The following is a 16889-nucleotide window of genomic DNA, read 5'->3' on the forward strand; positions in this document are numbered from 1 at the left end:
AGACAGACTCTAAACCTCCCCATTTGATAAACGGTTAGGGGCAGGTTCAGATTACCCTGGGCCTTTTTCTAGTTAATCTGCTTTAAGTTAAGACTGATGAGACTTTCCTTTCATGAGTCTCTTTCCTTCTTCTCACACTCACGTCACCATTACATGGCACTAACATCTTGTTTCTCTCCTGTAGTCTGTGACTTCTACGGTCTTTTCCAAAATAATGTCTTTCTTTTTTTTCAGCTCCACATTAAGAAGAAGTGTTTTGGTGCCAAAGGATCTCTGACAGTGGAGCTGGAGGTTTAATCGTTGCCCCCCAATCATGACTCATCCATACTACAATTGGCGTCGTCATTGTTTTGCTCCTTGAAGGAGTAATGACAGTAGCCAAGTTTTTGCATCGTCATCATGACTCTGCATTATCTAATCACATGATCCCGATCAATGTTTCGCAAACCGGTGAAGACGTTTAACGTTTTTTAAAACTTCACTGTCAAGTTCTGATTATGTTTTGTGCTGGTGTCTAATAGGAGATGCGTTTTGTCCTCAGTTTATTTAAATGTAAAAGTTTAGAATGTAAAACATGAACTTTGTCATTGAATGTCACAATAAATAAAACTGAAAGATCAGAGTCAAGTTTTTCTTTAATGTAGACAATGTAATCTCCTGTGCAAATCTGGTCCACGATTATAATAATACTTCAGAGTAAAAATATGTGCTTTCTAAAACATGAACACATCTGAGTCAGAGATTGGAACGATGTGATAAATGCCCATAAAAGAATGCAATGACTTGCACATCTCATTTGAAGATGTTGAAAGTTGAAATTTGACATCATGACACTAACTTTTCTTGAATTGGATGTTAACGGTACACATTTGAAAACTTGGGACAGAGAGAATTAAGCAGAACTTAATGAATTATGCTGAAGGACTATTTACTTTTTTTTTTGAGAGAGAGGATTGTAATGTTTTCAGGGGGTCTGAGATTCAAACAACTCAGAAAAGAGGGGTGCAGCAACCAATAATGTAATACTGTCCAATAATGTTCTACCTGCCAATAACATAATAATTTGGGCAATTTCAAAGGCAACATCGGAATTTACGGCATGAGGTTCTGTCCTTTTGCACAGAAGGCAAGATTAGTGCTGAATGCCAAAAGTAAAAGTAAATAATATTTCTTTCTGATACACTTTAAACACATTATTAACTTGCTTTGATCGTTTGCTGCAGTGTTTTGCAAGATCCCCACCACCCCCAACCCCTATTTCAATACAGAGTATGTGTTCTGCTGTGATTGAGGGACTGAAGACAGAAGCAAAATTGAGCAAAATTTTTTGCATTGTCATCGTGACTCTGCATTAAGTAGTCACCAATGTATTGCAAAACAGTGAAAAAATTTAACACCACCTATAACTTGCCTGTTATCTTCATGTAACGTGCCGATAGCTGTTACGAGCTCGCTGAGGGAGCGATTATGGCTCTCTCATAACTCACTCAAACAAAACTAAGGCCCATCTCATTGGTACTAAATATAATCCATCAAAAACGTAAGAGTATAACCATCGAAATGTAAAACTTCCATCATTCATCCCGCCCCCGAGGTTAAGAGTTTGCGTGTCATCTGCAACAGCTCCTTAACATTTCAGTCTCACTTCAATAATATCAGCCACTCAAAATTCAGCTGCCTAGATCATCACTCAAACCCCCTCCACCCACCACATCACCCCAGTGCTCCAGCAGCATTATTGTTATTTATAATAATTATTTTGAAATGCTTGTTTTATGACTCCTCGTTTTATTTTAGTGTAAAAATCACTGCAGATAAGGTGGTGTCATCAATACTATATATATATATATATATATATAAAAACAAAAATGTCAGAGTGCAGTTTGTTTTATCGTAGACAATGAAAGCCCTGGAGCAAATCTAGTCATGCGCAATTTTATTCAATCAGAAGAAAATATTTACTTTTGAAAACTTGAACACCTCTAATTCAAAAGAACAAAAACAATGTGTAAAATGTCAATAAAAACACAATCTCATTTGAAGATTTCGAAAGTTGAAATTTGACTGTTTCATCATGAGAAGCCCTGAGTCCACCAGCAGACTATAAAACGGGGGGGAAATAAGCTGGTAGTGTAATTTTAGTACATACATACCTGAATTCTAAGGTTCTAAATGTCAATTTTAAGGCAAATTTCAAACGACATGTAACTTTTACTTTATCAATAATTTAATTCAGTTTAATTAGCGCGCAAACTGAGAAACTGTAACCACGGTAACCAGGCAACTTCAATCTCTCACGCCATTGGCTGATACTTGAGCGGTCCCGCCCACTCCGGAAACTGGAGTACACATTAAATAATAAGGAAGTGTGATTGCTCTGCGAGCATTGTGGTTTCTCTCCTCGATAATCTACACCTGTTTTCACTTTCATCCTTCACTGACCGTCATTACAGAGTGACCATGTCGACTGAGAAGTGCCTCGCTCAGGGTAAGATACTCCGCGGAGTTCGGCAGACAGAAATTGTGGCGCGCTTTGTTATTTTCGTGGTTTACAAACTCTTTATTACCGTTTTCTATTGTCCAGACGGTCGTTTGTGTCGCTTCATTTCGTGCTCGGAGGACTGCATTACGGTGATATTTTAGATGTGTCTTGTGTCTTGCAAGATGTTCATACCTCCTATTTCAATACATAGATCGTCTCGAGCTCGAGGGAGTGACGACAGCAGCGACAGTTTTTTTTTTTACATTTTTTTTTTGCATTGTCATCGTGACATCTGCATTAAGAAGTTAATGTATCAATGCAAACGGTGAAGATATTTTACCCCGTTAAAACTTGACTGTCACGTTATCTAATGTGTTGGTGGATGTTATGAACGATTTGTTGTATAACTCTTCCGTATATTTTAGTGTAAAAGTCTCTGCAGATAACGTGGTGTCATGAAAACTATTAAAAATAAAAACCTGAAAGATCAGAGTCCAGTTTGTTTCATTGTAGACAATACAAGCTCCTGAGCAAATGAAGTCTTGTATATTAATAATTCAGGGTGAAAATACTTGCATGAGCACCTCTGTTTCAAAATGGATTGAAACAGTGTGTAGAATAAATCAGAATAAGAAGTGCTGCCTTAATCCCTGAAAAAAAAAAAAAAAAAATCTGTTTCCGCCCGGTCTCGAACCGGGGACCTTTCGCGTGTTAGGCGAACGTGATAACCACTACACTACGGAAACCCTGTGAAATTACTGTTAATTGTCAGGATATTTATTCAGATTGTCCGTTTACCTACCTACTCCAAGGCACTTGCAAAAGAGGGGCGGAGCAACAGTGACGTAATACTATCCGTTAACGTTACACCTGCCAATAATTTAATTTGAGCCATTTTAGATGTCATGAAATCAATAACTTTGCAATTTGCCAATAATGCAGTAAAATTGTTGATAAAGATGAAAAACATGTTATCTTCTCTTATCAGGTAGTGCTGCACCCGGTCCAGTGCCCAAAGGCACGATCAGGATTTACAGCATGAGGTTCTGCCCTTTTGCACAGAGGGCAAGGTTGGTGCTGAATTCCAAAGGAATCAAGTAAATAATGTTTCTTCTTGTTGCGCTTTAAGCACAATATTTACTTGCTTAATATATTGCCTAAAATCATTTGCTGCACTCACTCTTTTGTCTCAAGGCATGAGATTGTCAACATCCACCTGAGAGACAAGCCTGACTGGTTCCTGGAGAAGAATCCCCTGGGCCTTGTTCCAACCCTGGAGACAGCTGCTGGGGAGGTGATCTACGAGTCCCCCATCACCTGCGAGTACCTGGATGAAGAGTACCCTGGGAAGAAGTTGTTTCCCCCGACTCCTTTTGAGAGAGCGCAGCAGAAGATGCTGCTGGAGCAATTTTCGAAGGTCTGTTACTCTACAAATGTCCAGATCCTGTTTGCATGTCTACCTTCATCCAACACTCATATTCTTAGCGCTGTTTTCTTCAGGTACCAGCGTACTTCTTCAAGATTCCACTGGGGAAATCGAAGGGTGAGGATGTCACAGGGCTGGAAGCTGAACTGAAAGAGAACTTAACCAAACTGGATGCGGTATGTCCGTCACGTCACTCCACATCTGTCTGTGCATGTTCACCTCATTGGTCTTAATGTTCCAACGAAACACAAATTTAATATTTCCATCCTCAGGTCCTCGTCAAGAAGAAGACAAAGTTCTTTGGCGGCAACGCCATCACAATGATCGACTATCTCATGTGGCCTTGGTTTGAGAGGCAGGAGGCGTTTGGCCTGAAACAGTGAGTTAAAAACAAACTTTGAAAGTCGTTTAGCAATAAATAGGTTTTATTATGAAGTCACTTAACAGGGATCTCAGTTAAGCAAGAAGCACAAAAGTCAAGATATGTACAATAAATAGCAGGGAATTCCATAAATGATGACCAGGATAATGAAATCTGAGTCGTCATTATTATTTTGAAGCATCTGTTATTATAAAAGCTTCTAAAGATGACTTGCATTCTTAACAAAGACCAGGCCATAACATGTAACCTGCCCACACTGAAACTTTTACAAAGAGTTATTAGAATTGTTTCATGTTCCCTTTACCCGTTATGTCATCTAATTTATATCTCTTGTATTTGCTAAAAATATAACCAATCTGTGCTTCACCGACATTTGTTTGGAAGCATCGGTGTGTTCATTCGTTGTGATGTCATCTTTTGTTAATGCTGTGATTGACTCCCTTTGTCTTTGCAGATTTCTGGACCACACACCCGAGTTGAAGAAATGGACCGAGCGCATGTTTGAGGACCCGGCGGTCAAAGCCTCCGGGTACAGCGTGGACACCTACAAGGCTTTCATCCAGACCTACGCCTCTGGCACACCCAACTTCGACCTCGGCCTGTAGAAAGTTACTGTCCTTCCCACAATGGGCAACAGTGCAACCGAAAACACTCCAAAAAAAAAAAGAAGATAAAAAACACGCACACCTATGAAGTCAGCTTTACATTGTTCAGCTGCCCTCTTTCAGCTTTAATGATGACCGTCAAGTCAAAAATTGGTATTTGGTGAAATAATCCAGGCTCAATTTATGTAGCATTTTTCATTTTCATTGAACTTTGTATTCCGTGAAAGATTCGGGTCGAAAAAAAACAACAACAACCTGCTAATTTATATTTATGCTAAATGTTTGACCGTTTGTATACCATGGATACAATCGATGTTAACTTTTTTTAGAGTGAAAGTTGATTTTATTGGTCATGGAAGTGGTTTGTTATAGAGAGAAATATACATTTCTATCATTTGAACCAGGTGCATTAATTTTCTGACTCAGGGTGACTTCAATGATCCATTGCAGGAGTGTGACATGTGAAATAAAAAACTACATGTAAGTCTGAATCTGTATTGTCTCTTTGTGTTACAATTGACATAAAGTTGTATTATCGTCACTGATGATTTTAACAAACTGGGGCGTTTCTGACGATATTACATGAATACAGTCAAAATATAAAAGGCAAAATGTAGAAAATATATCCAATACTAGGAATGGCAAACCTATCATCTCTTTGATTAATAGAAATATTCTTTATTTAGTAAAAAAATGCCCATCTGGGCTTGACTTTAAAAGATCTTTCAGACTGGCTGCTTGTTGCTGCTTGTTTTCACCAGCAGAGGGCGTCTGTCTTTCTAGGTAATGTGGCTTCTAAAGCAACAGACAGTCCCACTGACTGTATTTCATAACTGTCAAAACACCATTCAGGCACTCGGGTGTAAATAAAATGACGGCTTAAATATAGACTTCAAGTTGTATTCTGAATATAGTGGGAGTAGAAAATAAATCTACAGCAAAACCGCATTTTCATGTCAGCCACAACTTATTTTTGGTATGTGCAGCTTTTTTTTTTAGTAACTTCATAACTCTGAGTGATAAATAAATAAAAATAAAAAAAGAGAGAGAGAGAGAGAATGGCTGGCTCTCAAAACTGTTCTTCTATGTCTTGGCGTGATCCACCATGTGATAAGTGAGGCGTGTACTCTTGGACGAGTACCGATGCGTTTCTCAACATCTCCTGAAAATGCCCGACCGTCGCAGTGTGAAGATCCCTCCGCAACACCAGAGGCCTGAACAGATTGACGGGCTCCGCTTTGCGAATCGTCTCGGGAACGTCGATTTCCTGGGGCACTCTACCGTTTCCAACCAGGACGTGGTTGAGTCTTTTCTCCAGCAGACTCCTCTGCGTGAAGCTCAGCACGTCCCGCAGCCTGTGCTCCAAGCTCTCGGGGCCCCACGTGGACGGCCGGCTGCCCAGCAACAAGTGCAACAAAGCCGTCTTTAGGTGGTAGCTGGTCAGGGCGGTTTTCCCCGTGAGCCGGGACTGCTTCCTGTGCAGGAACGTAACAATCTGGAGGCAGTGTAAATGACAGGAATGCCGCGGCAGGCGTTTAGCAAAATACTTGAGCAAATCCCTCTCGGACACGGCAAACGAGAGAGGCCAGTGTGGGTCTGGGCAGGCGTCGCTCTGCGAGGGAAAGTGCGAGACAAAATAAGCATCGGTGCCCTCCAGCTGAACCACGGGGATGATGTTCATCACGATGACTTTCCCAGAACGGAATCGGACCTTCAGAGCACCTGCGGCATCCAGGTTGCGAAAGTTGACGTCAAAGTCATACTTGTGTGAAATCCGTCCCCACGCTTTGGTTACGGAGATCTGAAACCACTTCATCACCTGGTCTTTGGATAAGAAATGGGTGTTCTTTGAGCACAGCAGCTCGTCGGGGGCGTGGTTCACTTTGACCGAGTCGCTCTTGCCGTGCAACAGACAAAGCATGTCCTCGCCCAGGTTGGCGGATCCACATAGACAGGCCTCCTCGCCCTCCCCGGACCGGGTCACCTTTATCCTGCCGCAGCCCTCCATGTCTGGAGGGACGTCGCTGGTGGGGCTGCACCACAGCTGGTACCGAAAGGAGTGCGGGTCAGGAGGGGAAAAGGGAACTATGAGGTCACACATGAGAGGCTTGCACACCGTCCAAGACTCGAACATGCTTCCAATCCCGACAAAGTCCCCGACTTCCATGTCCGTCTCGCGGTCGCAGACGCTCCTGAGGGACTCCAGCAGATCGTCTGCAAAACCCTCAACAAACTCCCTCACTCTCCAGTTTTCATGGGCCGAGGTGTAGGTGCATTTGTCACAGAAGTTCCTCAGGATGTCCTTGTCCAGCACCATCTTCCTGGGGCTGATGGATCCGCTTTCGGAGAATAGGTCCTCGTCCTCCACTGGCCGGATTTCTGCGTCAGCAAAATCCACCCTGCACATCTCAATAGTGAAAAAAATGAGAAAAGACAGCGTGCTCCAGAAGTACCAGCTGTAACCTTCGTCCCAGCTGGTTTCCTCCTGCTTGGAGTCCAGCTCAGAAAGCTCCTTCTCCAGCTTGGCCTGCTCCAATTGCAGCCTCTCCTCATGCTCCCGCATCCGGGCCACCAGCTCCTCGTCCTGCTCCGGGATGGTGACGTTCTCTTGAGGAAAGAGCGAGGGGTGGTTCAATATGGCGGCGGCCACCACCATGCACACTCGTGCAATAGCCCCCTGCATCTTCAGCTAGTTTACACCAGAGACACTGAAGGACTGGGCGAACGTCCCAGCAGCTGCAGCTCCGACCCTAAAAGGATAAGGACAAATTTAAGTAGTTTTATGTATATGAAAATCAATATGAGGAAAAACAAATGAGCATGTGTGTACCATAGCATCTATAACCATTTCAGTTGTTCTTATGAAGCACTCCACCCAACAGGGGGAAACAAAAAAAAAAAAACAGTTTGTACCTCTAAATATAGAGGCAGTGACGCACTAGTCCAGTATCGGACTTTGCAACATAAGAGGAAGGAAGATTGAGCCCTTTGGAAGAACATCGCCCTTCTGATAACTATATTTAGTTACCACATACTGTGCCTCCTAACCTGCACATCCTGCTGACATTTATCCAAAATACAGTGGAAAAAAAACAGCAGCGTCTTTAAACTTCAAATATGATTTAATTACATTCTGCAATGCGGAAAAGACTGGCAGTGCATTCTAATGTTTCCTGTACGTCATAGACAACGAATAGGCCTTGCAATCGTAGAGGAGGAAATTACATAAGCCTGTTGCCTATGTTCCAAGAGTGACATAGAATTTAACCATGTGTGGTGTTTAACATCACAATTTATAAACTCTTGATTTGTTTCTAACTTACAGTACTGATGTTATTAGTTAAACACTATAGGAATGTTTAGAAATGATGGACTGAATTACAGTAATGAAAATGAAACGCTCAGCGAGACTTCCTCTGACATGCAAAGTGCAAGAAATAAAAGGAAGCATAGTTGTGTTATTATCTCGCTCTAACATCATGAGACGACTGCGGCTCTTCAACGACAGCAGTAATGGTGGGGTACGCGAGGCCAGAAAGCCAGGGAAACTTCCCATGACTTACGCACTGGGACGCTTTCCAACACTTACACAGATTTGTCCATCAAAACAAACACGCTGCCAGACTCCAGGCCAGAAATGTGGCTCGTGTAAAATTGCTGAGGACGGGTACAGACCACAAAGACATGAACTTCTTTTTTGTTTGTTTTAATCTCCCAGTAATCTCACTGTCTTTCTAGTTTTAAAATGTATACATAGCTGCAGCAGACTTTATGTTTTACTTACGCTGCAAAAAGTAGAAAGAAAATATGCCTTTGAATTATAATTCTCATTATTAGATATGTTTTCAAAGACATCCGTAATTACATTTTGGCATTCCCTGTGAAGCAAATTGACATTTTGCACGACCTGCAAACTCGACACATATGGAAAGAGTGGTGTAAATTGTGTTAGAAGGAAATAAAACGTGTAATACAGTATGTATCTTTTATGAAGTTTAGGCAACAGAGCGACTGTTGAGCCACATATTCAGTTGAAGCACATGCATCAAAAGTAGTTTGTCCATAATTAAAATGATATGATGTTTATCTATTTACATTGATTGTGCTTAAATCAGGGGAAGCATTGTGTGGTCGTGGTTCGACTCCAGGCTTGAGGCCTTCCCATGCACATGTGTTTGTGTTTTTACTGGTTTTCTCCCGTGGTCCAAAACTATGCATTTGTGGTTAGTTGTCTGCAGGTGTGAATGTGTGCGACCGTTTGACTGTGATAGATTAAAGGTGAGCAATAAATAATTTAAAATAAACCAAAAGTTTGTTCACTTCGCACACTCAAGATCATCGTTGAATTATGCACATGTAAAGAAAATAGATCTTCTATTGAAAATGCCAGCAGTAAAATTGATATTGTAATGAAATTTAACATTTGACAGAAGCTCGTGCCCACTGAAAGTAGCTGACTGCCTTTCCCATGGTCACGTGACCAAAGTCACAACAGCGAATCTGACAACAAAAAATGGACAATTAATCAGGTAAATGCACCAAATATATGGTGCAATATACATGATATATCGAGAGTTGGATCAGTAAGTGCGAAATATGAACGCATTCAAGACTAGAGTAACGTCAATACACGAGCAGTGACGTAGCGTCACCTCTCCTGTTGTCGTGGCAACACAATAAAAAAAAAAAAAAGAACCCGTTAATTACGGAAAGATGGCGACGGATAAACATTATTCCAGACACATGAGTCACAACAGGAGTTGCACCGCCGCTGCTCTGTCAAGATGTTCACTGGCTTTTTCTTTTTTTTTGTGGTTTTTACACGCTGTCGCGTGAATCTACGAGTTTACAGCAAGAAAAAGTCTCCAAAAACAAAGTAGCTTCCGTTCAGAAGAAGGAGCTGAAAAACGTACCTCTCGTCCATGGTGACAGAGTTGGTGTGTTGCTTCTTCTTCTTCTGGCCATCCGGCGGTGGAAGCAGCGTCATGAGAACAGCAGAGGCATTTCTCAGCCTCCTGCTTTCACATTTCCTGACATGTGCGCTCCACCCATGAAGAAAGAGCCCGCCCAGCCTCCTCCGCACACCCGAAACTACACTACCGCGAGGAGAAAAGTTTAATCATCACACATTATGTGCAAAATGTCTTTTTCTTTCGAATTTCCATCGTTTTTTTTTTCACCCACGCAACCGCAAAAGGTGTCTTTGGTACATATGTCTTAGTTGTAATTATGTTATTGGACAGTAACTCTTAAACTAATGGAAAGTCAGAAAGTTTATATTTTTTAAATGGGGTCATGCATTTGTGGGATGAGCAGTAGAGCTGAATGTAAGGTGGCCCAGAAGGGAACAACAACACAACACACCAACAAAAGCCACAACACAACAACAAAGAATCACAACACAACAAAAGCCACAACACAACAACAAAAGCCGCAACACAACTAGAAAGAGCCGCAACACAACAACAAAAGCCGCAACACAACAACAAAGAGCCGCGACACAACAACAAAGAGCCATGATACAACAACAAAACACCACATCGGAAGGATGCAGCAGTCAGAGAACTTTTAAGAACTTTTGTTGGTGTGTTGTGGCTTATTTTGTTGTGTTGTGGCTTATGTTGTTGTGTTTCGGCTTATGTTGTTGTGTTGTGACTTTTGTTGTTGTGTTGTGGCTTTCGTTGGTGTGTTGTGGCTTATGTTGTTGTGTTGCGACTCTTTGTTGTGTTGCGGCTTTTGTTGTTGTGTTGCGACTCTTTATTGTTGTGTTGCGGCTTTTGTTGTTGTGTTGTGGCTTTTGTTGGTGTGTTGTGGCTTTTGTTGGTGTGTTGTGTTGTTGGCCCTTCTGGGCCACCGTATGAATGGCTTACACCAGGGGTGGCCAACTAATTTTCCTAAAGGACCACATGAAAAATTAGCACTACTATTGAGGGCAAAGATAAGAAGTTGACGAGTTTTGGTAAATAACAATTTCTTATTTTCATTTTTGTTGCTCTGCAACACATTTTTCTCAATCATGACTTCCAGGCAAAGACTACGTTTTTTCAGAATTTCGAATTCAGCAAATAAGTAAATTATAACTATATTATTTCATTACACACTGTGAAACACTAAGTTTTGCGAGGTAAAAATTGCTAGAAACAACCAATAATGTAGTAATGGCCAATAAAGTGAAAAATGAAATGTGACAATTCTAGATGTAATATAGCCTATAAGAATATTATTGGTACGGGCCTTTCTCTATGAGGTTTACATGCTCTCCTAAAACATAATTGTTCTCTCTCAATGCTGTGAAGTTGAGTCTTTATGAGGGACTGGCAACTCAGCCAGGGTTTACCCAAATCAGCTCTTGCTCCACACAAAGTTACTGTACGTCGGATATAGAAGATGGAGACACAAAATACAGTAGAAAACGTCCTTTGAGAAGCAGTAATAAAATCTTTTGTGACAGTATTCTATGCATGAACAATGATCATCAGCAACTATCAAAAGTAAATGTCCAAGACAGCGTTATTACACTTTTGCTGAAGCAAGTCGGTTGAGCTAATTGAACGAGATTAAGTTAAACGAGGAAATTATGAAATAATTATAGTTGATATGACCATGCTGATGCTAATGAAAATGAAAATACTCTTGTGAAGTTCACAATGAACAGATGGACTCAAACGTGTGCATTAGCATTACATGATTTGAGGTCAACCACAAGATATAAGGAGAAGAAATCCCATTTGACACTTCCACGAGTTCTTTATTAAGATTTTTTTGCTCAATATACCAGCTCTTTAACAAAAAGCATTCCTTGGCAAAGGAAAACACACGGATTTTCTCCCAAATTGACATGATGATGTTAACACACAGGTACAATTCAGTGCATGCAAAGTGAGTCAACGACCACTGGAGAGTTGATCAACCAATGATAAACTCACTCGTCTGTAAGTCACAGTCATCATTTAACATATCTTAACACGCAATTTTACAATTTTTCCAAAATTCTTTAAATTACTCAAACTAAAAACAAAATCTTACAATCACATTTACAAACCAATCATTTCATGTAAACATCTTGCGAGGCAAAAATAAGAAACGCCACCCCCACTCACCCCACGGCACTGAACATAAAGCGATATAGAAAATCGTATCTCACTATACCAGGAGATGTAAAACTGTAAAATTGTACAGTTACGTCTTCATATCAAGTTATTTTTTTTAAACTTTTTGTCAGAAGTCATTTCAGTTCTAGTTCTAATTGACCAGTAACATTATTTCAATAGATTCATAGAGCATCTCTAGCATTGTTTCTAACAAACTTAATGAAAATCTTTTTTTTTTTTGAAACTGTCAGTTTTTAAGTTCCGTCACGTTTGTCTCCAAGTTGAACTGTATTTTTATTTATAATCTATTATTACTTTTGTATTTTGTGTAAAAACATGTTGCGGTTATGAGCAATGCAATTTGTTGCAACTGTTACATTAAAGGAAAAAAACCTATTGATTTATTTTACTGGGAGCTCATAAGCTACTCGGTCAGAAATAATATCCAACATTATAACAAATCAATCTACAGCTATTCACACACTCAGTTATTTTGTGTGTTTGTTTCAACAATCCGAATGAATACTCTCTGACTATAAGGCGCCATTTACGTGAACACTGAATCTAGTGACCAGATTGATGTGCTGGTTTTTATAGACCAATTTAAATCCCCAGCATGCTCTGCTGCTTGTAGGCAGTTTGTAAGCAGGATTCCACGTGCAGCTTTACCCTTCAAGCCCACAGCTATTGAAGACGGATTCGTGTTTCTCAGAGCAACTGAGCAGTTGCGCTTTCCCGCACCGCCTATTTTCTCAGAACGGTGCGTGACACATCCGCAAGAAGCTCAGTGGCGAGCAATTCGATGCGTCGTTTACATGATGTCTAACTGCAACTACTGACTGAATATTAAGCCGACCTCTTGTTGGCTCAACGCTTGTTTTGTAAAGTTTTGTGAATAAAAAAACAAAAAATGGTTGCATCATGCATCATATCTCAAGTGTTCTAAACATAATAGTTCATGCAGTGGGATTCTTGTTATACAAGATCTCCTCGACCTTCTCTGCTTTGGCGATTTGACGGCTCTCACGGAGGTTTTGGACCAGGTTGTCCGCGGCCCTCTTGCCTTGACACTCCACCCACCTCCTCAGCAGTTGGAGCGTCTGCTCCTGACTGTCGCCCGGGTGGTCCAGCTTACAAGACTGAATAGCAGGACCCGGAATCCCGCTTCGCGTCGCCAAATGCTCCACGTCCTTCCACGCGAGCTGCTCAGCAATTTGCGGCAGTAAAGGCTGGATGTCTGCAAAAAGAGTTCCGCTCAAACGTTAGTAGCGACGCGAGACTCTACGTCAAGCTTGAAAAAGAACACGATGCACTTTCAGAATTTAGAGAATAATTGTTGTTGGATTCATGTTGGGTGTTTCATACCAATGAGACGCTGCATCTCCTGTGAAGCAGAAACAGAATAACACGTTCACCGTCAACTTCACATTGATTTAAAAAACAAGTGTTTTCACACACTTTTATAGCAACACTGACACAGGGACGCACACACGCGCAAGACAACTTTCAGACTAACCTGTGCCTCCTCCATAGAGGGGCAGCTTTACCAACATTAGAGAAGACACAGAGAAGCATTTTATCATTCATGTTAGTGTGAGTCAAAAGCTGAACGTCTTTCAAGGGATCGGGTCAGAGCAAGTTGAAGAGATTAACTTACCACGTCAGCTGGATTTCCATTAGCTGTCGTTTCACTTGGTGCCTGCGGTTGTTGCGCTTATGACAAAACAGAAGATAAAGAAACATAATAAATAAATGAAGAAATACACATGTTGACCTTGTAGTGCAGAGTAGGTTTTAACGAGGAGCCCTACGGTAGCAGAAATACTCACCCGCTTTTTTTCTTCTCCAGAGTAAAACTGCTACTGCTGCTGCTACTACTACTATCAGTCCAACAATTACAGAGACCACGATGGCTGTTGTTTTGTTTCCTGTGACAAAAACACCAAAACACCAACGTGTCTTAATTACTACCACATTACGACAATTTCTTTCAGGAATCACGTGGCTTCATAATAATAACTGCAAGAAACAATTTAAATGAGTCTCAGTTGAACTGTATGTATCTTGCAGATGTGTCTTCAGGTGTTGGGCAGTCAACAGGAGAAGTGGATCTGGTCACCGCCAACTAACTATGTAAGTAGGGCTGTGCCATCCTGAAGACCTGACTGGCCGAATCCACCAAGTACACGGTACTTAAGGAGGTAAGGATGACATCACCAGGGGGCAGAGTGGTTCAGAGGGACATTGGCGTCCTTCAGTGTGTGTCAACCGGCAGAGAGCAGTGTGTGTGTTTCTTTGAAGCAAATCTATGAATTTAAGTTAAACGCATTTTCTCAGTCAAGACTTCGTGTCTATTTCACTCTTCTGGTTTGCAAGGTGGGTCGGAACTCCTGACAGATTAGTGTGGCTCTGGTTGTTGTTTTTGAAGTCGAGCTCACTCCTGATTTGAGTTATTAATTACTCCTGACTTGTTAAACTCTAGTTGCTTTTTTTTCCAAGTTGTGAATGACTAATCACTTATTCACTGAGAAACCGTGTTTGTGTGGCTGCTTGGAGCGTTGGAGGATGGCATTTTATGTTGCGTTCCAGTAACGTCTAGTCTGGGCGTTAACGCCGATCAAAGAGGAACCATCATCCTTTTATAGAGCTAGTCTGGGTGGGCTCAGATGAGAAAAGTTTAGTTTGAATCAAGCAACTCAATGTCTCTATGGTGTGCCCCAAAATAAGACCATTATGATTTATCCCACAACCGAATGAGACTGAACAATTCCAAACCTTCAGGTTCATTGCAGACTGTGTTATTAGTGGCAGTGCAGGGTTCCTTGATGCTGGTTGAACACCTGGGGGGGGGGGGATAAAAATATATATATATATATACATATATACATAGAGAGAGAGAGAGAGACAGTTACTGAGGACTCGCCGGCGAGTCTTCATGTGGAGGAGCAGAACTTACACTGTACAGGGATGGCAGATTTGGCAGCTCCCTGTGTTGCTGGTGCAGTAATGACCCTCCTTGCATCGACACTTTGTGTCTCTGGCAATGGTACACGGTTCAGCAACTACCAAATTAGCTGAAAGGACAACAGGCGTACTGTCATTATGAAAAGAACTTTTTGCAAAATAAAGTTTTTTGCAAAAGCTATGTAATTCAGTCACGTGTCTGTACTACTTTCGCAGGACCCATAATGACTGAGTAGAACTACTTAGGAAAAAGATAAAGATTCTAGTTTTGTTTTTACCATTGGGGTGGGAGCATGAAGTGCACGGCCGGCAGGACTTAAAGCTGTTGGGATAACTGTTGTACGTGCCGCTCTCGCACTGGTCGCATATTCGATCATCTTGACTTGAGCTGCAGTCCTTCTTGAGGTATTGACCTTGATGTATGCAGACAAAAAAAGGGAAGAACTTTTGAAGGGGACATTTGAAGTCTTTGTACTTCGGGATTTGTACTTTTGCTTGGACTCAACAAGACTCATCTTAACAGTATTTGAATGTTTGTTTTAGGTTTTTTTTTTAAATCACATATACTTCCCAAAATCAGCATTTCGGAAGCAGACCTGTTGACTTCAGTGTTTTCAGTCACTTTCCCTTGATTTTCTGCATTTAAGTTCTTGTTTGTTGCAATGTGGTATGACTTAATGTTGAAATAATGAAGTGGTGTATGATTTATTTTACCTTCCTTGGCAGCTCACAGTTGAATGAACCCAAGGAGCTGGTTGGATATGCAAATCTGCACATGCAAAAATGTTTAAGCGCGCAGATGTACACACGCATGCGCAGAGACGCAGTTTGTGTCCCACTCACCGGCAGCACAGAGACAGCAGGTCCTGCCTTCGTGGTCGTAGGTGCCGTCCACACACACCTGCCTCCTGTTGCGGATTATTTCTCTCACTGGACTCGCACTGACTTTAACATCAGACTGAGAAGAACAGGGCTGACTGAGACACGGGTAGGAAAACGAAAGTGAAAGTTAGGAAATAATACACGAGTATTTACAGTAAACGCCAATGTACTTTCGGCTACATAGAAATAGAGATCACCGTCAAACTCGGGTGTTAAGGCGAGTTTTGTTATCTCACTAGTTTGTTTCCCCCACCGAAACCAAAAACTCATTCGCCGTAAAAGGGAAAAAAAGAAACCCAAAATCATCGTCTCTCCCAAAAAGCTTAACGTTCGACTCATTTTCAGTGACAGCTCTTAGTCATTTGTTATTATAAATTACTTTAAATCACGTAAACAACACCGGGGAGGAGAGACGTCCAGACATGTCAGCAACGTCAAAAACAAACACACACCAGTGAGCCCACCGGATTATAACCACGTCCCCTACTTAACAGTACTTACAGTAACACATAGAAGAATAAAATAAAAACGATGAATCGAACCGGGACTTTGGTGTAGCCCGCAGCCATCCTCCACCTTCTCTCGTTCAAAAATGAAGGACTGGGGAAATCTTGCACTGCGCGTGCGCAGATGTGCGATTCGTTGGGTTTTTTTTTATTTATTTTTTTATGAGGGAGGTGATCTACTGAGATTTTGAATATGATAAAAACAAATGTGTCCACCGTGCAGTTTATCTATCTATCTATCTATCTATCTATCTATCTATCTATCTATCTATCTATCTATCCAGAGTACCCCCCCCAACAAAAAGCCCATGCACAGGTAGAACATGAAAACTCTAAACAGAAACGCTCCCTATTAGTCTTGGATTGTCTCCTCGTGCTACATCTGTTTGTAGTTTACATTGTTTTAAATTGTTTACCAACAGCAACTTTCAAAACTATTGACATAGATGCAAATTAAGTCTGTCTATGTGATGCAAGACAATTAAAGGAACATGTTAGGACTAACTTTTATGTCTTTTGCTTCTTTGTCTTTTCATTGTCTCTTCTTCCAT

The 16889-nt window shown here is 41.2% G+C and overlaps 3 protein-coding genes across 3 annotated transcripts; 1 reads left to right on the top strand and 2 right to left on the bottom strand.

The window, feature by feature from the left end:
- The first annotated feature begins 2329 nt into the window (after nt 1–2329).
- On the top strand, nt 2330–5024 carry LOC308120651 (glutathione S-transferase omega-1-like). The gene is made up of 6 exons (XM_080481397.1): nt 2330–2488; nt 3471–3579; nt 3677–3899; nt 3983–4084; nt 4181–4287; nt 4745–5024. Exons 1-6 carry the CDS (start codon nt 2461–2463, stop codon nt 4893–4895), a joined length of 720 nt encoding a protein of 239 aa, XP_080337523.1. The 5' UTR covers nt 2330–2460; the 3' UTR covers nt 4896–5024.
- Nucleotides 5025–5105: 81 nt separating this feature from the next.
- Nucleotides 5106–9910, bottom strand: itprip (inositol 1,4,5-trisphosphate receptor interacting protein). Its single transcript, XM_080481396.1, has 2 exons — nt 9809–9910; nt 5106–7645 (listed from the first exon to the last, which is right to left on the bottom strand). Exon 2 carries the CDS (start codon nt 7576–7578, stop codon nt 5965–5967), a length of 1614 nt encoding a protein of 537 aa, XP_080337522.1. The 5' UTR covers nt 7579–7645; nt 9809–9910; the 3' UTR covers nt 5106–5964.
- Nucleotides 9911–11605: 1695 nt separating this feature from the next.
- Nucleotides 11606–16444, bottom strand: LOC308121182 (tumor necrosis factor receptor superfamily member 6-like). Its single transcript, XM_080482289.1, has 9 exons — nt 16334–16444; nt 15794–15927; nt 15229–15363; nt 14943–15060; nt 14762–14826; nt 13816–13914; nt 13644–13699; nt 13352–13370; nt 11606–13223 (listed from the first exon to the last, which is right to left on the bottom strand). The coding sequence occupies exons 1-9, from the start codon at nt 16399–16401 to the stop codon at nt 12943–12945; spliced, it is 975 nt and encodes a 324-aa protein (XP_080338415.1). The 5' UTR covers nt 16402–16444; the 3' UTR covers nt 11606–12942.
- Nucleotides 16445–16889: the final 445 nt, after the last annotated feature.

The sequence above is a fragment of the Lipophrys pholis genome (assembly GCF_963383615.2).
Source record: "Lipophrys pholis genome assembly, chromosome: 15".
In the NCBI taxonomy this organism is placed as follows: domain Eukaryota; kingdom Metazoa; phylum Chordata; class Actinopteri; order Blenniiformes; family Blenniidae; genus Lipophrys; species Lipophrys pholis.